We start from the raw sequence: 26,412 nt of genomic DNA on the forward strand, positions 1-26,412 counted from the left end.
ATAAAAATTCTTCCAAATAAGTAAAGAATCTTGGAGGGAGATTCCACGGCAGGAAAAAGAAACTCAGAAAGGAAAAAATCTGAATGACAAACACCAATAAATATGAAATGGTACTCAACCTCAGTAGTCATTAAAGAAATTACAATTTTAATAACACTAAAGTATCATATCACACGCATTCAAGTTACAAAACAAATAAATCAGATCATTCCTAGTATGGTGAGGATACAGGCAGACAGGCATTCTTATAAAACAGTGGGTATGTAAACAGAGAGAACCACTATGAAAGCAACTTGGCAACGACTAATAAGAGGTGCCTTCCCAATGACTTAGCAATCCATTTCTAGGTGTCCACCCAGAGAAACTCTCAAAGTTAGGAACAAGGAGACAGAGATAAGGATGCTCATTTCAGTATTGTTCGCAAGGACAAAAAAGTAGAAAGCACCTATCTCAGTAGAAAAATGGATAAACTGTGGTTTATTATTACAAAAGATAAATAGATATACTGTGGTTGACTCATATTAAACAGTTTTAGTGAATTTATCTGTATATACACATGGAAATTTTCTAAAACATACTTTTGACCAAAAAGAGTTGCAAAATGATACCCACAATTTGATAACATTTATGTACATTTTTAAACAAACAACAATTGTATCTATTGTTTATAGATACAGCTGCATGTAATACAAGTAAAACAGGTTTTAGAAGATATACAACTTTAGTAGGAAGGGGAGGAGATGTGTTTTCTTTTTCAGAGAAAAAGAAAGATGAATAAAGCAAAATGTTAAAATCTGTTTATCTTTGTAGTAAATGAGCAATTTATTTTCAGTATTTTTAAGCATATCTGAAGAGCTTTATGATAAGAAATTTTAAATAAATTGCTACTACAATCCCACTATGAATATTTAGTAGATACTATAAAGGTGCTGGGAAAACCCATACAGAGCTAACCTTTGATAATATTTTCTCTTTTTTATTTACACATAATTAAACATAGACAATATTATTCTGTATATGGTTTTATAATCTTTTACTTTGCTCTTAACATACCACAGGCAGGTTTCCTTGTCATTCCTTCACTCTTAGACAATTTACACATATCCATGGGGCAGATTTCAAACTGCTTAAAAGGGTATATAATGAAGAGCTTCATCCTACCTTAGACCCTAGTACTACTGCCAAGAGTTTATTTGTCAGGTCCAGAAATTATGCTTTTATAACTAAACAGAGTGGAGTATTACTTTTGTGCCACTGGGTGGAGACAGAGCTCTCAAAGTGTAATCTTTGGCATAAGTTGTTTTTCAGAGATAATAAACTTCAGCATTTCTAAAACATCATACTGAATTTTAAAAAGTTCAAATTTCTCTGTGTATCACAATCACTAAAAAATTATTCACATTTAGTGATAAGTGTTTTAATGCACATGTGGATATCCTGCCCCATCAAAAAGTACTTAAAAAAAAAAGTAAAGAAAAAACTAGTTAATTTTAGGGAATACATATATGCACACTTCTGATATCGAATAATTATGGTTTCTAAGGAGGAACTGCAACTTTAAAAAGCTATCATTTTCAAACAAAATCATACACTTATGAATCAGTGTTGCATATATAGTAAGCTTAAGGGCACATAATTCAAATAAACGCAAGTTGACAGTATCCAAACAGCAGAGCTAGCCCATATCTAGATAAAACTTTGCAACCATCACTATCTTGCAGCATGGGGCAAGTGAAATGATTGAGGTCACATACTTCCCAGTATTCACTGCAGTTAAAATCTGTCCTCTCCCCCTTCCTCTTGTAAGAGTTTAGTGTCTCCCCAATCTGCTTGCATTATCTATCTGCCATTAAACCAGATAATTAAAATCACAGAAATGAACACAAGCACATAGTCACTGATTAATTATTTGCAAACTTAGGGTTTTACTTCATAAAATTGTTTTAACATTAGAACCCTTTCTAAATCATAACTTTAGGAAAGCTGTAACAATTGGACAGAAAATTTCAAACTGCAAAATGTTCATATATCATGATTTGTGTCTCAAAGACTCAAATTTCTGTGTAAGTTTTCAACTGATGAACGATTAAATTTTGCTCTCTATTCTTTGGAATCTTGTTCTAGCTATACTGTTTCAAAAAGGTTACAAAGATTGGGAAAATGAATCAGGCAAGCAATAATAAGGATAAAGCAGTTTTTCAAATGATTTCTAATACAAGAAATATACCACTTTAAATTTAAACTCTCTATAACTTTGCAAAAATTCCAAATATTTATTAATAAATTCTACAATTTATTAATAAAATCTAAAATATTAAAATTTCACCTTCCTACCAAAATGTATTCTTTACACTGTAAACATCTTCAAAGACTACAGCATAACAAAGCAATTAAAATGAAAACTGTACATGTTAAAACCACCTTTGGGAGAAACTCCACTTTCTAGCAACAAAAAAATGTTTTCTAAATATAAACGCAATTTAATTTTGTGTAAAGGTGAGTGGATTTAGTGCTTTATGAGTTAAATACAGCCAGATAATACTCTTTCAATAAAAGGAGAGAATTGGAAAAGCAAAACAAAATACTATGAAACATGCCTACTGGGAAGGCAACTCAATTTAAAATAAATCGACTGGCTCCAAGTCACACAGTTGGTTAGTTAGTGGCAGAGCTAGGATTGCAACTCAGGTTTCCAAGGTCTTCCTCTAATTTTTAATTTCTACTATAGATTAAGCTGCCATATGAAAGGATGTTTTCCCTCAAAGCTCAGCACTTCATTCATACAATGACTTAGCATGTATGATGTGTTATTATATATGTGTACATATATATATATGTATGTAACACACACACACACCTCATATAGTATGTCAAACAGTAAACACAATGATCAACAAAAAGAAAAAAGAGAAAATGAAGAATTAACACAATTTTTATCACAGATTTCAAAGCAAATGATTCATAAAAGGCATGGCAGAAAGTTACTTTTAAAACTGTACCAACTCTCTTTTTTGAACTCACCACTTACCGGGAAACTGTGACACTATTGGGGGTGTATCTTCATCTAAATCATCAACTCCTCCAGCAATGGGATAGGGTGGAATGGAGACTCTGGGCATCACCACCCAGCTGTGATCAGAATAAAGGGAAGAGGTGAGGCTGGGGAGTCCCGAGTTATGGGCTATCTGAAAGCCACAGATCTTCTCTATCTGTTGCCAGCGAAAAAGTCGTTCTCGTAAACAAGTTGTCAACTCAGAGAGAGCTTTCCTGGAAAAGCCAATATAGGAATTACTTGTTGCATCAAAGAGTCTTTAATACAGCACTGAAAAAGGTCAACTACATGAACAGACCAAGGCAATTAACCAATTTCAAGAAGAAATTACCCCTTTTCAGAATTAGTATAAATGATATAATAGTACATGATTAAATGACAAGTTAAAACATAAATTGCCTATAAATTACACATTTCAACATAATAAAAATAGACAGTTAGTGACAGTAACATTCTTACTTTGCTTCCAGAATTTTGTGGTCTACCTCATCTAGGGAGGAGCTATGTGCAACATGCAGAGTCCCAAAGACTGTGCTTCTCTTCTTTTTAATTTTCTCTGCCTAGAAACCCAAAGAGAGAAAAATAAGGCTAGGTTTGGGATAAAATACACATATACTAATAAGGTTTATTTTGTTTTGAATATATTAATAATTATAAAATCAATGGAGAATTATTAGCCAAGATATAGCCCTATTTTCCAAAAAAGAAAACAAATGAGGGAGAAAACGTGCTTTCCTAAGCCACACTTTGTTCTGGAGAATTTTTTCCCTCATTTCTATGGATCAGAAAGACCTGAATCTTCTATTTAAAACTAGGAGAATAACATAAACTATATCCTACTGTAATGGAGGTGTTAGTGAGTGCACTGAGTTTTTTGTTGTTGTTGTTTCACTAGAAATCAGATTAAGACTCAATAATTTCACACAATAATTAAGAGTCAGACATTAATTTCTAGTAACTCCTAACCTGAATCAGATATGAAGCAGCAACCTAGAAGAGAAAAGCTCCGTATAAAACATTTATGATAATGATATAGTACGGATGATTTTTAAATGATACTAAGGTCATTCTGAAAGGTATGTACTTCTCTTAAATAAAGTAATTTTACTTTTATGAGAGTCAATCTATGCAATAAGTTCCAATTCATGAAAATAATCTGCGATACTAAAAATTTTATTCAGATCTTTGTATACCAACTGGTTAATCCCTTTAGAAACGTAGTACGTTTTGCAATATAATAGAGTACCTCATCCTTAGCAATAGCTAACTGCATTTCAGCATTCTGTCTTTTAATATTGTAGTACTGTACTTCTACTTCATGCGTCAGCTGAAGCCATTTTTGAAGTGCATCTGGAACAGACCAGCTGCTTCTGAGTTCAAATTCTTTTTCAGCCTTTTTTAGAGCCATTCGAACCTGGGAGGGAGGTAGGAAAGAAAAGGAGGAGTGGGAGAGAAGGAGAGAGAGGGAGGGAGGGAGGGAGGGAGGGAGAAATAGGGGTAGAGGAAGGTGGTAGAGGTTAGAGAGAGAAAGAGAAATTTCTCTTTTTAAAAGATATTTAAACTAAGATTTTTTAGTACCAAAATTAAGAGACAAGGCAATTTGAATTATGCTCTTTGTAAACATCTTTTTAAATCACAGTCTAAAACAATATTTCTAACATTAAAACTAAAGCTGAAGTTTTTAAGTACCTCTTAAACTCACTAAGCAAGTTTGTAAAGCCAGAGGGTGAATGGGAGCTTACATATATCTTAGGTTGCAATATTGCATTTTTATATTTTATAATAGCCAGACTCACTGAGAGACAAAAACCCAGGGCATGTACAAACTGAAATGGACTACATTTTTTGTATTTTTTTGTTTATGGACAGGATACGAAGAAGTATCCAAAATAGGGTGAATACCTGTTCTATTACCCCTTCTAATGTTCCCAAAAGACCTTGCTGTAGCTACCTAACTATACACTCATTTTTTAAAGTAATTATACCATTTTTTAAAAGTTTTTCAGACATCTTTATGGCCAGTTATTTCTCATTGTTATGAGCATATCTGCCTATTATAGTCTGTTTTATCACCTCTATTTAATTTTTTCCTGCTTCTCACATACCAAAAAGTTGATAAATTAGCATTTCCAGACCAAGTGTAAATTTCGAGAAAACAGATTCTGAGTGAGAGTCTTCTTGATTTTTCCATGGGAAACTATGAATAGCTTCAGTGTCAGAATGTGGAAGTTTTTCTTCTAGCCGCCCTTTAGGGGAGCCAGAAAATAAACAGAAAACTAAAATGCTTAGTGTATGAGGTGGTATAAAGTGCTAAGGAGAAAACTCTTAAGGAAAGTCTCACTAAGAAAATGACACAGAATAAAGAGACAATCCATTGTAGGAACGATTCACTTAAAAACTAGCAAGAGCTCAAGCTAAGGATGTATAAAGGTGCATGATGGAACTTATGAAATTACATACACACACTCAAGACCTTCAGACAAAGTGACAGATGGACTATGGAGCATCCTGTTTCTAGAGCACCATAACCGCAAATTAATTTTCCCCACAGTTAATAAAGTAACTAACACTTCATTCCTAAACTAACGTGCAGAAGAACGTTTGATCTGATCAAACCCAATTTATTTAAATAAACCTTATCATGTGCCAGAATGAACTAAATTAGAGTACTAGACACAAATTTCTGATAAAGAGAACAGCTGCCAGATACTACAGGAAAAAAATGTAGAAAGGTATTTTTTAAAACTCTAAAACTTTTTTAAAGTTTTCTAAAAACTTTTTTTAAAATTCTAAAACCGTCAGACAGGAAGTAAACAATTCAAAATACAGGTATTAACAGGAAGGGTAAAACAGGACTTACTCACTTAAGACAAATCGTAAGCAACACTTGCCTGACGCGACTCCCTGTGCAATGTGCTTGCGACAATACTGCGCTTAATAAGACGGTTGGCAGAGCTGTATGAGGTCCCTGCTAATCTCTCAAGAGAGAATTTGAGCTCAGGTCCTGTGACATGGAGTTGTATATAACACTACAAAGTGTAGGTCACAGGCCCTTCTTCTCACAAGATTTTAAAGCTAAAATTTCTATATAGTTTTCATTGCCAAAGATGTATACAGAGAATCTGAACAAATTCACTCGTGTTTTTCTCTTTAACCATAAAGATTTTCCTGAACGTTATATCCATAAATTTATTTCCCCCAAACAAGCGCAATAAACACATTTAACACAGAATTGATATAGTTCTAGTATAGACTGAGGCTGACCAATGTTTTGATTGACTGTCAAATAATGTCTCAAAATTTTGGAAATTCTGACCTTCCAACAACAGCAACTATTTTCTCTGCCATTATTATTTTTTTTTTAATGACATTTTTTTTTTAATTTTTTTTTATAGCTACTTTTATTTTTATTTATTTATTTATTTTTGGCTGTGCTGGGTCTTCGGTTCGTGCGAGGGCTTTCTCTAGTTGCGGCAAGTGGGGGCCACTCTTCATCGCGGTGCGGGAACCGCTCTTCATCGCGGTGCGCGGGCCTTTCACTATCGCGGCCCCTCCCGTTGCGGGGCACAGGCTCCAGACGCGCAGGCTCAGTAGTTGTGGCTCACGGGCCCAGCTGCTCCGTGGCATGTGGGATCTTCCCAGACCAGGGCTCGAACCCGTGTCCCCTGCATTAGCAGGCAGATTCTCAACCACTGCGCCACCAGGGAAGCCCCTGCCATTATTCTTAAGTTTATCACTTGATCTGAATTCCAACCCTCAGTCTAAATTAACATTGTTATTTACAGGGAAATAGATGCAGTGAAAATTAAGTAATTAATAGGTTTTACAAATGATGAATTATTAAGTTGTTTAAAAATACAATACTTATTTATATAATTTTTGTGTCTTAGGAATAAAACAGCAACAAGTAAAAACATGACATCACAGAAGAAAGTCTAAATATCTGAAAACCTGGTTTCTGGACCAACTTTATGATTTATTACCTCTGTTTCCTTCAGCAAGTTCTTTACTTTCGGAGACTTAGTGTTGCAGGTACAACAGAGGTACTATGACTTGCCCTAACTTTAGGCTTCTTGAGACTTTAAGAACAAGATAATTTATGTGCAAAGTATTTAAACCACACAAAATATAAAGCACTACTATTATTCACCCAAAAGCTTTTGTTTAACAGAAAATAACATTATACAAAATATGTACCAGATCTTCCTGCCTTCTAACTTTGAGAAGTTGATTACCCACCCGACAAGATACAGTAATGCTTCAAACTATGTGGAATTGTGGATTATGTGACATTATATGTAAATTAATTTCCCACTTAAACTTACTTTTATAAACAAAGCTTTTAATAGCAGTATGGGAAAACACGGACTTTGGAATAAAACACACATAATCTTGCCTTTTGCCACATAATAGCTGTGTGACCTAAGGCAAGTTATTTAACCTGTACACATGTCATCTGTAAATCAGAATAATGTCTATGTATAGTGAGGATTAAAATTTTGCAGTGACGTGCACAGCATAAAGTTCTGGCACAGAGTAAGCACTCATAAAATTGTGTTTCTTATTATTGTAATCATGTTGGACAGAGTTCTTTTTAAATACCCAGTTCTCTCCTTTAAACCACCTCTTACTGACTCAGGATCTCATTAGGATTATTACATTTGTGCTGCGACGTAGTACCATAGTAATCTTAGGGTCTACTAAGGTATGCAAGGTCTCTATGCCCCAAACCCCAGATGAGAATATTTCTGATTTTGGGGTCCTTCTTTATATTGTGTCTTTTTTCCGTACTGTGAAATTTTACAGGCAGTTTCCTGTAAAATACTGCTACCAGTTTATGTCTCTGTAGAAGAATCCCCACTATTGCTTTCTGATTTGTTCTTTCTCACCTGCAAAGTTCAGAAAAACAGCTAACAAGCTTTTTAATTTATTTAGTACTGACTGGGAACAACCAAGAGTTGAAGTCTCGGTGGGAACAGGCACAGAGTTCTCACAGGAGTAAAGTACATAATATCTAATTCTTGGACACAGTATAATTTGGCTAAGCCTTTTTTGTTAACTCCCTGGTTCTTTACTACATTCTATATAGACAAGGTCTGCCAGGTAAATAGGACCAGACTGCAAAATAGGTCTAGGAGTCAACTTAAGAGAACAAACCCCTTAAAGGGAAAAGACCCAAAAGACAGGTATCCGGGGTATGAGAGAAAGAACAGTTAACTGTTAACAAAAGAGATAGCTGCATTCAGTCAGACAACTCCTACCAAAATGACAATCTTGAAGGAATTAGTAATGCACCCTGAACATTTCCTCCTGAGCTGAAACTGAAACTCATCCATTACATAATTCTTACTTAGCACTTGATTGAGAAGACAACAGTGCATAAAGCAAAGTGGGAGGCAGAATACCTAGGTTCCTGGCCCTGCTTTACAACCGAGTCACTCTCTAAACTTGAACAAGTTTTCTCGTCCTCATTTTGTTCCTCAACTTCTTTATCAGTAAAGAAAAGGTCAAAGTCAGAAGAAGGAGATGAGACCACGGAAGCAGAGGTTGGAGTGACATGCTTTGAAGATGAAGGAAGGGGCCATGAGCCAAGAAATGTAGGCAGCCTCTAGAAGTTGGAAAAGGCAAGGAAACAGATCCTCCCCCTAGAGCCTCCAGAAGGAATGCAGCCCTGTAGGCCTATTTTAAACTCTGACTTCAGGAACTCTAAGATAATAAATGCGTGTTGTTTTAAGCCCCTAAGTTTGTGGTAATTTTTAACAGCAGAATTATAAAACTAATACATCTGCCTATAATTAAATTCTCCCAGGACCTCCCCGCCTTTTCTGAAGGATTGTGCAATGCCTGAACTCCATCCTGAGTAAATGCATAGTAGAAGCAGATATTGAAAAGGACACCTTTTGAACAACTTCAGAATTTGTAGCAGATTATGTTCTAAAACCATTTAACAGGATTCAAATGGATGTTTAATAGAGATTCTTAACATTTGCAGAGAACTTTAACAGTAGATATACTTTACTAGGTTACAGTCAGAAACTGAAATATACTACAGTTGTTAAATGAACATCTTAGATTCACTCAAGACAATTAACATGGCATGGGATAGGACTTCATGAATGAGTGAACATGAGGGTAACTTTTCCTTTTAGTTGGTACTTTGTTTTTTTGCTATATGAACTTTGACCAGTGCTAACAATATAGACAGATGACTCTTTTATTAACTAAGGAAGAGTATATGATGGAACTAAATGTAGGAGATTGAATGAAACCCAAAAAACTCCTCAGGGTAGCAACACAAATATCCTCACAAATACTTTTTTAAAACATAAATACCTGTTCCAATTCCTGCTCTGCATACTGACGTCTACTCAATTCACATTCAGCTCCCTCCCTTAGCTCTCTCAGCCGACAAGCCTCTTCCTTTGCGTAATTGATTTCATCCATCATTTTGCGCTCTAGATTTTGCTTTTCTACAGCAACATTTCTGTTTTCTTCCTGTGCCTTTTCAAGCCTTACAGAACAATAAAAATGAAAATTCCTCACAAAAGTTTCCAAAATTTCATTATCTTAATGAAGAATAAATACGTATCAAGCAATAGGATACATGTTTCAATCAGAATTCACAGCATTTTCTATTGATCTTAAATTTGGACAACAAAAACATCAGGTAGCCTAGTATATAGCTATTTTGATTTATCTTGAGCTAAAAATACAGGATATAGAAGGGAAACACTCTTCAGGAAGAAGCTTTTAAGAAACTCATAATTATTTAAATCATGTTAAAAATAAAATTTAACTTCACTTATAATTCTACCTATATTTGCTTTATTTCCACTGGTCTTCTGCCCATTTATACCCTAGTGCATACCTTTATAATAAATTTGTGATTATGACAATATGATACTTTTCTAAAAACATGAAATGAACTCCTGATGTATGTACCAACCTAAATATAAATGGTAAGCATATGCCCATATTACATATTCACAAACTGTTATCTTCCCACAGTTTTATAGTCTTTTTTACCTACTCACCTCTCTTGTAAGTCCATGAGACTTTGCTCTGCAGTTTGTAGACTCTCTAAGTCTTTCATCATTTTTGCAACATGTTCTTTTGATGTCCTATTCTGCGTGTAAGCAAACCAGCACCCGCCAACACCAATTACTATAGAAACTGTGAGGATAAAATCCTTCATCCAGTTATGAGGAGGGCCTACGAAGACAGTTACAGATGGTTAAGTTAATCTTTGAGCATCACAGAATCTCAGTACACACTGCCACTTATTTTAAAAAATAGTAGGTATCTAAAAACAAAACAAAATATGAAGATGTCCCTCCCATACACAAGTTCTCCTCAAATAATCAATGTGCTTATTATAACTACCTGATATACTAGACCTACAGGAGGGCAGTGATAAACCCACATGGATGCACCATGTCCCTGCTGCTACAGGAGCTAGTGACAGAATTCCTGGGGAGCTCTGAAGAAGCAACAGTATCTCCAGTCACACAGAGAGGATGGCCCTCTGTGGGGTGAAAGGAGTCATGAAGAGTATCACCATTACCAGCTCCCTTCCTTCAGACAAGTTAGGCAGGGGTCATGCTTTGATACACAAACTGAAATCCTAATCATTCACCAAAAAGCAATTTCCCAAGCACACAGCCATGTAATGAGATTAATTAGTGATTCTCAACCAAGAGTGATATTCCCTCCAGCAGACATCTGACAATTTTTGCTTGTCATAATTTGGAAGGTGGAAGTAAGGGTGTCTGTTATGGGTATCTAGTAGATGGAGGCCAGGGATGTTCCCAAACATCCAATAATGCATAAGACAGTCTCTTTCCTGCCCCCAGTCTGGCGGTAACAAAGAATCATCTAGGAATTATCCAGCCCGGGGTGTCAATAGTGGCAAGGTTGAGAAACCATGGGTTAAATGATCATAACTAGTAACGTTTTAGGTGGTTATCTGCCAGAGAGATCTGGGTTACTAGAGGGAAACATCGGGATCGCCTTCCCCTGTGGCACACCAAGCGTGACAGTAACCCCCGACATTTTTTCTAAAGTCAGGAGCCAGGAGCCAGGAGCCAGGCCTACTGTCCTCAGTAATACAAACCACAGCAACCGCTAGTCAAATAATTTCCTAGTTGATCTCTGAGTGCTCAGTGGGGGGAGACATGATAACTAATACAATATAACATGTTATTTGTTGAAAAGAGATACAGTTTTTCAGTGAAAAACTGCCTAACTGCCCACACCTCCAGAAGCAAGGAGATACTCTGCATGTTTGATGAGATGAAGAGCTCTATAGAAATGAAAAGTTTTCATGCTTACAAGCCTAGCGTTCATCTACGTTTACATAGTGTGATAAACAGCATGTTCTACGCCATAGACCCTCAGTGTTTCATATTTCAAGAGTGCACGCCCTCACCTATAGTGAAAGAGATTCACTATTCACTCTTTGGCAGAAGGCTAAAGTCTCAAAAGGATTTATTTTTATTCTGCCTCAGACTGAGAGGTTCAGCTCAGGCTCTAGTCCAAACACAAGCCTTGTTTAGGCTGAACTAGAATCACCAGGAATGACAATAAACAGATGGACAAGTCTCAACTGCACAATAAGTGCCACAAACTGGAAGAGATTTCAGTGAAAACTCCTTTAAAATGTATTTCTGTTCACTTAACACTGCTAATTTTTTGTAAATCTAATGTGGGTGTTCCAACTGTAGGGCTCATTCACTCAAGTAATAATTCTAAGACAAACACATTAAAAAGGTAACGCATCATTAACTTCTAAACTGGTTTGTTATTAAAACATTTGTTTTCAACATTCTTTGAGACTAGTTTGGTTTCTTTTCAAATGATAATACTGTTTGGCTTAGAGAGTGGTTTGTTCTTGGATTAATAAAATATAAATATTCCTGACCAGTTTGCATACAGAGACAAATTCTATAGTTTAATTCCTATTTTCACCAATCATTCACATGAAAAAACTAGATCGAATCTCACAGAAGACAACCTCCAATAGATTCAGTTGAAAACTTAGGATAAGGAAAAGGTTAGAAAGGGTATCATCTTTATGGAATGCTTGGCATTTCAATAGTGTTCTATTTCATAGGGTTTGTAATTTCCACCAACTCTCACAAAGGGGAGTTCCAGCTGTTTCACCAGCTGCCCTTTTAGCCTGAGCCAAAAAAGAACCACCAGTAAAGTCATGGAATCCATCCAACCACTCCAGTAACCCTTTATTAGCAGGGGCACCCCCAACATGGTATCATAGAAACCTGCACGTCTCTTAACTTCAAGAACTGAGGTAAAATTAACATTAGTTTCTTAATTTATAATTTGTAAAAGCCATTTTTCTTGGATTAATTTTGTTATCCCTTTTTACCTTCTGAAAAATAAAATATAATTCCTCTAAAATGTGTACTCTTCAAACATTTTTCCCGCAAAGCTTTCTGAAATTTGAAATTAAATGAAGTAAACATATTAAACTTCCCTTCTGGGAAGAAAGTATTCCTCTCAAGGTAAAGAAGAACAAGGTTCACTTCCCTTACAAATATGACAAAGCAATTTCTTAAATGTTCTTCTTTAGAACAATCAAGTAACATTCTCCACCTTGTACTTCTGCCAGAATAGTCTGTTACTTTGTACAGTTTCAAGCAGACCTCTAGGGCCTCTGTTTTTGATCTGTATCTTAAAAATCCTTTTCCTGGTAATTAATAAAGTCAACTTAGGATTTATTACTTCGTGTTATCAAGATGGTTAGATTGCACCTTTTTTTTAAGGACTCTTCAGTGAATATCCAGCTATAATAACATCAACATTAAAACTGCTGTCAAGAGCTTTAAATCTAGAAATTTAATTCTAAATTATCAACTAACATATAGTTTTTACAACTTTCTACATCAGTAACCAGCTTTGAAAATTCCACACTCCATATTTCAATGACAGAAAATCTCACCCTACAAATCTTTTAAGATAGTATTACATTTCTTTCATAGCTAACAGAGGATTCTTCTTGGTCTACCACCTTTCTTACTTTTTCCTTCTTTAAACAACAATGGATGATCTGATTATTCTTTCGCACCATATTTTGGGAGAGAGAATACTAACGCGTTAGAGGTCCGAACAAAACCACATCCAGCGCCTTGAGCTGAAGTTTCTGTCTGTGACTCCGATCACTGATTTTCAACTGAGAGATCATAAATGAAGGTTCATGCACTGCTATCCTGTTCATTTAAAAAATACATATATATTAAAAATATTACTAGTATGTAAATTTAAATATTTCAGCAACATATTTAACACTATACATATTAGTGACGATTACTTTAAGAGCTCATCCATGTGCAATTTAACACTTTATTAACATGTATCGAAAACCTTTTCAGTGAAAACTCAGCAGTGCAAACACTCCTGTATGTTAATAATTTAGTTGCTATATTGATGTTTTTGTTTTCTATGGTTACTTTATGCTATAACTTAATATGATTTAGAAATTTATCAAATTCAAAATATTTTATAATCATTAATTACCTCTGCCATTTTACTATCATTTCATAAACAAGAAAATTGTAAGTAATTTACTGAACATAGCAGACTTTTAAAAATTATCCTCAATTTAGATCATATTGCTTTTCTTTATAAATATCTTTTAAAACAGCTATACCTTTACATTCTAATATTTAAACTATTTAAGCAAAGTCCACTGAAGTCATAAATGGGAAGTAAAAAGTCATCACTGGCTGGGGGAGTAAACTGAGGGACTGATGTAGTAAGAAGTATTGAACCATTTCATTAGCAATGAAGAAAGTATGCAGGGTGCCAAAAGGCATAGGTGAAATAAGGAAATAAAATCACTCCGTTTTGGACTTCAAATCCAAGTATCCCAGTTGTCAAGATTTCTTATCAACCAACTATGATGCCAAGAAGGATCTTACGATACAAAGTGTAATAATAATAATAAAATTGTTAATAACAATGACGATTACAACAAGCATGTACTACGTGCTGGGTACTGTGCCAAGGGTTTTTAGAACTCAAAGAACCTATAATATGTGTAAAATTGCCATTTTATAGATGAGGAAACTAAGGTACTGCGAGGCTGAGTAACTTGCCCGAGGTTACTAATTAGTAAGAAGTAAGGCAGGGATTCAAACCCAAATGTGTATGATCCCAATGACTGTACTCTGAACCACTACATTTTATTTAGGAAGATTTCAGGTTACAGAAATCCGATGAGGTTTCTACAAAACTTCAGAGAGTAAAGAACTCTAACTTGCCCTATAGAAAATGCCTTCCCTCATCATCTCTGCAGGTAACCTTTTGTGTATGCTCCTGTTACATCTTCAATATGACACTTATCAAAGTGCTTGAAGGCAAACTATACCTCATCTCTTTATCCCCAAACCTAGCATGGTGCTTGGCAAAAGTAGATGCTTGATAAATGTTTATATAACAGACGAATGAATGCATGGATGGATGCATGAATGAATAGCAATACTATCGGCAGACTAAATTTAAGACAGACAATGAGATGTAGTAAAAAGGAAACTATAAAACAGAATTTTATGCAAAGTTCTATATGAGCCCAGAGGTGGAAGCAATTCTACCTGAGTGGGTGAGGATGTCAGGAAAGTTCACACAGGTCTGAAAGGAATGAGGAGGCATGTGTCAGGTGAAGAGAGCCTTAGTATAAGCTCTGGTAACAAGAATTACAGAATATAGAAAATACAATAAAAGGCTTAAAGATAACCATGACATAAAACTAACATAATTTTACCTACCTACTGCAGATGTAACAATATTTTAATGCCACAGAAAGGAAACAAAATAATGAATTATTGTAGGTATGTGTACATCTGGAATGTGTAATACATTTTCTTATACATTCTTATAAATAGCTCTTGTATCTACAGTTACCCTACAAAAAAGTTTAAGTTCAAAAGTTGTGAAGTTAATTTCTATTACCATATAAAAGTTAAGCTTTTAAATGGACTCATCTAATTTCTATTACCATATAAAAGGGGCTTGATGAAGGCTATTCCAGTTTTCCTTTCCCCTCCATTCAAACAGCCTCCAGGGGGCTGACCTGAAAAGCCGAACTTCCACATTTATAAGCTTTTCTTCTGTAGTAACGTGTTCACTATTTTTAAAAAACTGATCTTGATTAAGTGTGTGATGTTATCTCAACAATTCTACCAGAATTTGAGGTTATCTCTGATAACCTTTACTTAACCAAAAGAAAAAAGTGGCTATAACATTTATGGTCAAAACATCAAGCAGCCTGGGACTTCCCTGGTGGTGCAGTGGTTGAGAATCTGCCTGCCAATGCAGGGGACATGGGTTCTATCCCTGGTCCGGGAAGATCCCACATGCCACGGAGCAACTAAGCCCGTGCGCCACAACTACTGAGCCTGCACTCTAGAGCCCGCGAGCCACAGCTGCTAAAGCCCGCGCACCTAGAGCCTGTGCTCCGTAACAAGAGAAGCCACCACAATGAGAAGCCCGTGCACCTCAACGAAAAGTAGCCCCCGCTCGCCACAACTAGAGAAAGGCCGCGTGCAGCAACGAAGACCCAATGCAGCTCAAAAAAACAAACAAAATCAAGCAGTCTATTTTATTTCATGTTGTTGTTATATAACGAAACTTCCCAAAAGACAGGATAAGAAAAATTCTATATGTTCCAGGGTAACATAAACAACTTGAAAAACCCTAATCCCATCAATGCTCTACTATCCTGTTTTGTTTTAACTTAGAAACTTGTCTTATTTAAAAGCAAGAACTCTATTTTATTTTTTTTTCCTTCTTTTCAGCATCTAGTTGCACCATGAACATACAAGACACTTAATATGCACTTGTTGATTTGACTCTTAACTCCATAATTTCATCATTATAGTCATGTACACAGTAAAATCAGAAATACTGTTGATTTTCAGAATACATTTAAGAAGACATGAAAACTTTCAACTTGATCCAAAATACAAACTTCAAAGCAACAAATGCCTCTTATTTAAATAGGATGTATAAGTAAATTGATTAGAAATAAAATATGCATATAATAATTAGATAGCATTATTAGAGACTTTTTTGGTACAAGAAACAATCTAGGTTGGAATGGAACATAAGCAATCTCATAAGGGTCAAGTTCCAGTGGAATTATGCAAATTTTAACATTTAAATCTTTAACGATTATTAGGTTAACTAATGGAATTTTTAAAAGATAATTTAGAAAAGTAGTGACAATTAATTCCAGACACCTAAGGAATAAATTGGCATCCTATACTTTGGTATCAGATCTATCTGTGTTCAAATGCTACCTTGGGCAAAATATTTAACTTCTCTCTGACTTGGTTTTTTCAATCTGTAAAATGGGGATAATAATACACTGTACTTCGTTTTAACCATGAAGCTTATATGAGATAATATACAGTACCTCTATGTAATATACATTCAAAAATGGTTGTTATTATTTACAGTTTATTTATTAAACTTCATTTTTTTGAGGTTTAACATATGGTCACTAAAATTAAGTGTTGTTATTAAAAGAATACCAATTAAGACTAAGGATCTGTACATTAATCCATTCAAATAGGTCTTTTCATAAAGGTGGACCCATATCAAATGAATAAGCTTTTGTTACATTTACAACGGGATCAGAGGTCGGCCCTTTGTTTTTTGGGGTTTTTCTGTTGGTTTTTTTTTTTGGCTGCATTGGGTCTTCGTTGCTGTGCATGGGCTTTCTCTAGTTGCAGTGAGCGGGGGCTACTCTTCATTGCGGTGCACGGGCTTCTCATCGCAGTGGCTTCTCCTGTTGTGGAACACGGGCTCTAGGCGTGTTGGCTTCAGTAGTTGCAGCACGCTGGCTCAGTAGTTGCAGATCGCAGGCTTAGCTGCTCCACAGAGGTTGGCCCTTTGATGTTATCTAAAAAAGATGTAGTTGACCTACCTTCTAATTTTCAAAATTACTTTCCTTAGGAATAAATATTTTAAAAGGCCAGATTATTTAGGCAAGAAAAATTGGTTAAAGCTTGCAAATTCACACCGTACAGATATCAAAGAATGGATATATTTATAATATTTTCTTTGAGCACTGAGCCACAGAAGTTAACTTGTAGATTTTGCTTTGAAAAGTAACATTATTCTGAAGGAGTACAAAAAATACATTTGAATAATAAAGACCCACCTGGGAAGCGTTGTTCCTTTGACATTATTGTCTCTAAAATTCTTCTCATATTGGGGTAGTTCAACAAATTCTATCAACCACTGAAGCGTGTCCTCAAGGGTCCAATTATGAACTGCAAAAGATGAAAAGAGAAGGAATATTTTAAACACATCTGCTTTCAGAATTTATATAAATTATATATATATTTATATACATACACATATGTATAACAATACTATAACTTAATTGGAAATAAAGATGTTAGACTGAATTTTCAATTCAATTCAATCAATAATAAGTACTACAATAATATGTAGCATTCTATGAAAAGCTAAAAACAATGGAGACATACCTCCTACCCTTAAGGGCTTACAATCTAGAACAGAGAAGACACATAAAGGAAAAGATAACAAAATATTAACATGCTTAATTCTAAAACAAGCATCTATGCAAAGTTTGAACAGGACGAAATAATCCACTATTTCCCTGGTTGTAAACTTACCAGATATATATTTATTCATTCATTCTTTCATTTAGCCATCCATCCATATAATACTGTACACCTGAGTATCAGGTTCCATTCTAAGCACTGGGAATATGGCAGTAAAGAAGATGGATAAAGTCCTTACTCTCATAAAACAAATTCTTTTGGGAGTGGGGAGGGGCAATTAACAAAAGGAGGAAGAAAAGAGGAGGAAATTTCAGATAGTGATCAGCTATTAAGAGAGAAAAGATGTCAGGGTAAAGTCTCTCTGAGGAGCTGTTACCTGAATTAAGACCTAAAAATTGCAAGGAGTCAACATTGTGATGATCTAGGAGAAAAAATAATCCAGACAAAGGAGAAAGCTGGTGTAAAAACCTTAAGATAAGGAATGAACTAGCTGTGTTTGAGGGAAAGAAAGTAGTCAGAGGGGCCAGGTCAAAAAATACTTTCAAAAATTCTGGATATTTTTCTAATTTCAATAAGAAGAAGGAGAGGTAAATAATCTATGTTTTTAAAATATCACTATCCAATGTGAAGAATGAATTGTGAGAGACAAGACTGAAAACAGAGAGGAATAAGGAGACCATTCCTTCCACAACTGTCCAAGCAAAAGGGGTTATATTCCCTTGGACTAACGTGCTAGTAGAGCACATGGTGACAAGTGGTCAGATTCAGGACATATTCTGGGGAAAATGCTTTCAGATGTTCTGATGAAATGGATGGGGTCTGATAGCTAGAGGAAAGCCAAAAAAAGTACGGAGTGCTGCCACTAACTGAGATAGGAAAGAATGAGGAGGAACAAACTGGGGAGGCAAGTAGGGGCAGGTGATAGAGATCGAAAGTTCTATTTTTAGACATGTTATGTTTGAAGTATGTATTAGATATTTAAGTGCCAATATACGTAGCAGTCAGATATACAAACCTCAAGCTTGGGGAAGAGTGAGGTAAGGAACAGAGATATAAATTAGAAGTCATGGGCATATAGATGGTCTTTAGACTAAATGAAATCACCCAGAAGAGTTGAAGATAGCTGTTAATGGATTCTAGAAGATTGGTTCTAAATCATGAAGAAAAGAATAGCTAATGTCTCTTCTCCTAGACACTTATTTTGAGTTAAGCCCTTTAATGCATTTTTCCCTTTAAACTTTAAAAAAAAAAAAAAACTTATGAGGCACTAACATGATTATCTCCATTTTGGAGATGAGAAACTGAGAAGTTAACGGGACGGACCAAGATAGGAGTAGCTGAACTGGATCTGAACCTAGGCCAACTGACCTCAGGACCTGATTCTACACTACTCTAAGAGCAATAATATTAAATAATAGTAGAGATATAAGCAAGCAGTTAAACACTGGAAGCAACTCAGACATTTCTGTTGATACTTGAAGAGTAGGAAGAACAATAAGTTTATCCAAAGGAAAGGATGCAAATGTGCTTGAAAAAAGAGCTCCGTGTTCGTCTGCATTTCATCTGAGGGTGTGGAGAAACAAAATGCTTATAGATCACAGAAAAGGCCAAAGTAGAGTGAAGAAAACAAATGAGCAATAAAAGCAGAGATGGGAATCCATCTGTGATAAATCTGAGATAAGATCTTTCTGATTATGTTAACAATGTGCCTTTTTCATTAAGTGTTCTTTAGAGGAAAAGCTTAACTAAATCATAAACAAAAAATTAACAAAAATTAATTTTTAAATTACATATGATATTTGATAATTTTATACTGAGACAAAGCTTTGACTATTTTTTTAATGAGCTCTCTTTCATGTGTTCCTGCCATAAGCTTGGGCATGTGCCTGAGGCTGCTGTATCTGTTTAGCCAGATAACTTAGAATAAATATCAGCCAAAGGTTCAGGCCCTGGGTGCTTTCCACTGAATTTAATACATGCAAAGTAGCCTTTTTATCTTAAGTTTCTTCCTATCCAAGATGAACTGCATTGAGAATTGCCTTGCCTTGACTGCCAAGAAACTGACGGTGCAGCTGCACCTCACACACCCACACAAAAACCTCAGCCAAGAAAACAGGATAAGATTCTCTCTGTCATTTCTATGGCTGTTCAGCTGATCAAAAGCAAAAGTCCCTGATCTAAACACTCCAGTACATCAAAATAGTCCCTCAATTCCCAATGAACCAAGATAGAAAAGAAAAATCAAATGAAAAATAATACATGTTTAAAAGTACACAAATCCTAGTATTACTCCGTCTAATAAATAGAACATTATAGTGGTTCTAAAGTAATTTTCTTTTCACTGAATCTGTAAAACTCCAAAATTCTAACATAGAGCACACATTTTACTTTGGTGGGGGGGAGGTTCATTTCTTCTTCTTGTGCTATTTGGTTTCTTCGGTGATGCCTAGTAAATACCTTCACTTCTCAAGAGCAGGAGCTGTATTTTATATTAGCTTTCTCTGCTCCAATTACAGTAAATTGTCTTCCAATTCTTAGGACAGATAATACTACGTCCTTCCTCAGGGCCTTTGCACATGCTGTTTCCTCTTTCCCTTTCTCTATCCCTCTGACTCATCTTTGCCTATTTACTTTGTTGAGCCTTCATATTGCAGTTAAAACTTTAATTCCTCAGGGGAGCCTCCTCAAACATTACTATATGATCATATATCACTCTGTACTTTTAGGCATAGCATTTAACTAATTATAATTATTTATTTGTATGATTATTGTTTCAACATCTGTTTATAACCACTAAAGCATGAGTTTCTTGCTCACCATTCTAGCCCTAGCACTTGGTACACAAAAGGCACTAAACAAATTATCTATTGGATCCTCTTGAATAAACGAAGTAGAGCATGTTTAATTGAGAAGTATTATGAAAATCTATTTTCATATTTTAGAAAGGAGATTCAAACAGAAATAGGAATTTGTCTGTATGACAAATTTTTGATGGCAAAGGAATTATTCATTTAAGAATTATCCATAAATCAACTATACTTCAATTTAAAAAAGTAAATTAAAAAAAGAGAATTATCCAGTTCCTTAGTATCTGCCTCTCACTGCTCTTTCACATGTGCTGTTGCTAAATACCATTCCCATCAGAGGGCAGGCAGAGGAGGATATGATACTCCTTTAAAAATATAGATTTTTTAAATCTATCTGTAAAGCTACAGAAATGTCAGTTTCTACATTGTTAACTTATATTGTTTCTGCTAGAAATTGTGGCCAGTGCCATAGGTTGGTGTCTTTGAGTGATTTTTGGCAATTTATTCCAAGACCAATAGAAAGAACTCTGGAATTCAAACAGACCTGATTCTAGTCCCAGCTGTGTCACTAACTCATTGTGATATCATAGCCAGATTATTTAACTGTGACTCTGTTTCTCAACACACACACAAAATAATGAAATTGAGCTAGACCATCTTTCAAATTCACTCAAATTCTGTTTTTATGATTTTGTTATAATGAACAAGAGGTAACGTTTAAAATATTGCTAAACTGTTAACCTAGAACAGTAGATTATAGAATACTGAGAGGGAAAAAGTAACTCTAAGAACTTTTAGGACAGCAACAAAACTGTTCCTAACATTTACTACATGTTTATTAAACACCAGGAGATTTGCAAAACTTATTTCAAACCACCATTGCAACAACCGTTTTGAAGTAGGTACTTTCATCATCATACTGAACCTATAAGTTTATGAAGGTGAAGTTTTTAATTAGATAAAACAGATTACTAAATGGTCAAACCAGGTTTCAGACCAAGTCCATTTCTAGAATTGTCTACCATTGTACAATAACATTACCTCTTTAGAGTTAGGTAAGTGGTCCTCATAATCAAATTAGGCACTACAAGTAGACGGTTTATGCTCCATACTTGAAACCATATATGCAGCTTTCTAAATCTGCCATATTCCCCCATGCCACTCCTTCAACCTGGAATGGCTTTCCCCTTCTTCCTTCTTTGCCAGGCTTGCTCTTCCTTAGCCTTCAGATCAGGAAGTCACTCCTCCACGAAGTTTTCCCTATCTGTCCATTTCCAGATTACAGTTGCTCTTCCTTGCTCCCCTGGTCACACGTACCTGTATCTGCCATAGGATTTATCACATGCTCTCATGTAACTGTCCGTGCTTGTGTTGCCCTCCGGATGATGAGTTCCCAGAGGGCAGGAACTTGTTCTTTTACCTAACACAGTGATTATTAACACCATAATGCCACATTCCTCTGATATAGGATTTTACATTTTACTACACACTTTCACATACATTCTCATTTAACACCTCCAAACCACATCTGAGAGACAGCTGTTACCTCTACAGTCTATAGAGAGAACCTTATCCAAGAGAGGTCATGTAATTACAATGTAGTTACACAGCTAGCATCTGAACTCAAATCTTCTGACTCCAAGTTCACTGCCAATAGAGGTGGCTCCTGATTTAAAAGAAGAGCTCACTATTTAACGTTAAAATTCAAAACACATTTTCTCATAGAAAAAAAGCTTCCAGACCTACAGTACTAATAGTAATTCAAGAGTTAAACATTACATATGAGCAATCTGCTGTGGGTAACTGCGTTAATGGATTCAGGATTCCACTACAGGCATTAAGTAAGCATCACGGCCTACTGAAGGCCTGGAGGCAGTAACACAATAGCCCAATGGAGCTACACCGGTTCTTCATCATGGGACTGACTCCCAGGACTTGAAAAGGGGGCTCTAACAGCCTGAAGGGTAAGATTTCAAAGAGTCAGGGGATTGAGAGCTGGAGCAGGGCTCTGGAGCAAAGCAAGTAGTGTGGGACAGGGGAGAGTGGGGACAGGATGGTGACGAGAACCAAATCTCCAGGAGACGAGGGGGTGTGGGAGAACACATTTATGGATTTTTCACAGGAACAGAGAGGCACTATGAGGACTCTCCTTTCCATGCCCCCTTTGCTGCTCTCTAAAGGGCTCTTTCTGTAATAGGGAATGAGACTCCTGATTCTACACCAAAACACTTCCTCTTTCCTGCCCTTCCTACTTGCTATCGTCAATGCCACCTCCATATAATTAGTTTGGACCAACACTTTGAAAAGATGAAAAACAGTAACTGGGCCTCAGGGGAGACAGCAGTAGAATCTATAGTAATGGGGAGAATGAAGAGATAGTAAGGGCTAGAAATACCCAGCAACAGAGAGGTAAAGAATTAAGCATTCCTGTGGCCACCCAGCAAAAGCAGCCTTCTAAAAAAGACTCATGAGTCATGCATAGGTACATGCTCAGTTGTACAAACTAGGTTATAAGTAGAAGAAACACTCCAACTGAAAGTGGTCTCTCCCTCCCCTGAATTTCTATAGTACTTACTATTTCTACCAAATGGCATATCATATGTGCTGCCTTATTTTGTAACAGTTTGCTTAATTACATCTTATGTTCCTACCATACTGTAAGCTTCCAGCAGCCCAGCATAAAGTTGCCATTTAAGTATTAGCTAAATACATAACTGACTTTTTTCTTCCTTAAAGAAGCTGTTTTGTTTTGTTTTTGTGTCTACTTGCTATCCCATAGTGGAATGAAAGACAAACCGTACTGTTTTCATGATATCCCATTTCAAAGAGAATCCCTGACTCCAAAAGAGGATCACAGAGACTTACAATGGAGGCTAAGGTGCCAGTTTATAGCCATGTGTTTGACAGTTGGATGAGATGAGAATTTGTGTGCTTTCAGTCCATCTCTGCCTTAAACAAATGTGACAGACAGGAACAGTGCAAAAGAGAAACTTCAGAGGATTTACATATATGTATTTACTTGCTCATTTCATCTGTAGAAGGCCATCTTATAAAACCAATGCACCCAGTGCACTTAGTCATATACTTGTATTAAGTTACAGGCCTAAAAATACAAAACAGCTTAGTGAAGTACCACGATGTAAGTTTTCATCTGTTGTATTTAATATTAAGCACATGCTGTCCTAAAAGGCTTCAAAGATGATTTGTGAAATCACCTAAATACTGTGAGGGAGAAAACTAATTTCTAATTAGAAAGCATTAGTGTGCATGTAGAGACATGTTAATAAAGCAGTACCTAACATTTTGTTTGGCAAGTTCCAGGAACTGTGCTAAATGCTTTACATGAATTATCTCATGAAATCCTTTCAACAACCCTATGAACTAGGTTTTAGGAGTAATATTATAATCTTGGTTTACAAATCAGGAGGCTGAGTCTCAGAGAGTATGAGTAACTTGTCTAAATTCACACACCAAGTAAGCAGTGGAGATAGGATTCAAAACCACATCAACTTCAAAGCCCCAACTCTTAACCATTATGCACTTCCTCCTCCCCTCCCCTGCATACTGAGAAAATTTCAAAGCCACCGTCAGCTGTGTCACATCTTGTGTATAACAGACACACCATTTACATTTACTCTGCATTTCATTTCTTAACATCTCCTATTACTTTTTAAAAACTGCTATCTTCTAAATTTATGATAAAAACATTTGTAATGTTCTTAATGTTAGGAAAGCAACTAACATTACTTTAACAGTTTCTTTTGGGAAACTAATGTGTTTCAAAGAAATCAACTTGTGATATTTTAATACAGTACCATATAGCTACATACAGTACAGTTACTACACACTTACTACTTTCTATTAAAGTATGAAAACTTCTTTATAAGTAACAAAAGGTGTGGTAAGGGGGTCAGGAAGGAGAAAGAAGAAACATTGTTAAAAAAGTAACTATACTTAAAGCTGGCCATATGAAATGGTTAATAAAAACAAGTTCTATATTTTGAAGCTACTTTGATACACAAGCTAAAAATTATTTGTCATTTGAAAAATATTTGAATTACTGGCATGTTTATGTGACATACTAATTTCTAAAATATAGGTGCAGACCAGTATTCACAGCTTCTCCAAATTCAATTTCAACTAAGAATTTTAAGTTACAAAAGCCTCAGAAGTTCTTACAGTGACAGACAATTTATCTGGGGAAACTGCAACTAACCAAAGGTTCAACATAGCAGGACTTCGATGAAAAGCAACTTTAACTAAATGTAATATAAACATTAAAAAAAAATAACTTTTTAAAATATAAAAAATGAAAATGTTTAAAGCTTTCCACACTTAATCTCAACTCAGGCGGTTTATAGACTTTGTGGTATCAGTTCTGAGTGAGACTTCAGATGATCAGCTGCTCAGCACAGTCAAGGGAGGCTTATCTTTAGAACAGAATCAGCACGTGAGCGCCTCATCTGCACAGTGGTCAGTGGGGCATGTCTCTGTTAACAGGACTAAGTTCCTGCACCATGCTATATTTGGACACCTAAAAGCCACACCCTGAAATTGGGAAGTCTAGACATTAGTAGATATTAGTAGTTGTATCAAAGAGAAGTAAGTACACACTTTCTCTCATGAGCTCCTTACCTTTTACCATGCAAGAATTACATGTAATTTTTAGACACTCTAGATAAATATTGGTAAATGTCTGAATGTTCAGAACTCAAAAATTACCAGGTGTTCTCTTTCCAACAGTGGTACAATGGACACTAAGGGAAGGCTTTAATACTTTTCCTGTTGTAAACTGCAATCTTATCATTTAAACGGAGTATACCATCAACACCTAGTTTCGTGAAGATGATGAAAGATAACAAAGACATATCTAAAAAACAAAAACTGGAGAAACATTGAGTCTCAAAGTTGTATGACTGTTCTGAAGATTAACTAACAAAATGTGTGTGGAAATAACTCTTAGGAATGGTAAAACTGCTCCACAAATGTAAATTATTATCATAATATAATAAATATTGTTACTTATAATAAATAAGTAAATTCAAGGAATTTGCTTTCTTTATAAATAAGTCCACAAAATCAGTGAACTCAATAGCTATAAGGGAATTAAATGTTTAATCAAGTTTTCCTAAACATCTCATTACGATGTCATCGAAGATGTCAGGGACAGAGTGGCTGAATCTCTGGTTATGCATCTTCCATTTTACACTCAGCCCTCAACCTTCTTTTTTTAAAACACTGAACTGAGACTACAAAGAGTAGTTCACATCAAATGAAAATAAGTTCTTTAAGGGCAGACAATATCTCTTATTCATTTCTATATTCCCAACATGTTATATATACAATGCCAAAAATACAGCAGGCACTAAACAAATGTGGAATGGCAGATGTTTCTTAGGAACTCAATTAATACTTGCTAGATGAGTGAATGAATTACAAAATGATTTATTAACCAAGGCTGCCAGGAAAATGTCACCTTTGCATTCACTTTAAAAAGAGTGGCATTTCTAGATAAAGCAACAAACTTTTTCAAAAGTACGGCTAAGCTTCATAAAAAAGAAAGGATGCTACTTTTCAAAGAATATGTTGAACAACAATTCTATAATTATAATTATTATATTTACAAATGTCTGCTTTAATTTTCTGCTATTAAGATTTCAAAAATGCTCAATTTTTTTCCTCTTGGAATTTGGGAGTTTCTTCAAAAGACTATCTGCACAGGTGACTTGGGATTCTTATATTCAACAAATATTTACAGAGTGCACAGTAATTACTCCTGGGCACTAGATAAAATAAACGTAAAACATCAGAGTCAAGAAATTATTACCAAGACTAACATAAAGCTCAATGTAAGAAAATGTATTGACTTTAAGAGGAAGTTCAACAAAAATGAACACAAAGCCCAGTTAATAAATACCTTATTTCTAAAGGGTATTAAATCAAAGGCCAGCTAAAATTGGAGCTTTCACAGCTTCTTGTCACACAGCTCCAGGTAAGAAGA

The 26,412-nt window shown here is 35.4% G+C and overlaps 1 protein-coding gene across 2 annotated transcripts in view; it reads right to left on the reverse strand.

Moving 5' to 3' along the window:
- The window catches only part of STIM2 (stromal interaction molecule 2), a 162,440-nt gene that overhangs the window by 16,200 nt on the left and 119,828 nt on the right, over positions 1–26,412 (reverse strand). For both annotated transcript variants that reach the window (XM_036853686.1, XM_036853687.1), the window contains exons 4-10: positions 17,235–17,346; positions 13,163–13,278; positions 10,087–10,264; positions 9,386–9,563; positions 4,299–4,466; positions 3,512–3,612; positions 3,029–3,267 (exon numbers count right to left, since the gene is read on the reverse strand). In XM_036853686.1, the coding sequence (XP_036709581.1) occupies positions 3,029–3,267; positions 3,512–3,612; positions 4,299–4,466; positions 9,386–9,563; positions 10,087–10,264; positions 13,163–13,278; positions 17,235–17,346 (1,092 nt within the window). The remainder of the gene's footprint in view (positions 1–3,028; positions 3,268–3,511; positions 3,613–4,298; positions 4,467–9,385; positions 9,564–10,086; positions 10,265–13,162; positions 13,279–17,234; positions 17,347–26,412) is intronic.

This window comes from Balaenoptera musculus, chromosome 5, assembly GCF_009873245.2.
Source record: "Balaenoptera musculus isolate JJ_BM4_2016_0621 chromosome 5, mBalMus1.pri.v3, whole genome shotgun sequence".
Lineage (NCBI taxonomy): Eukaryota > Metazoa > Chordata > Mammalia > Artiodactyla > Balaenopteridae > Balaenoptera > Balaenoptera musculus.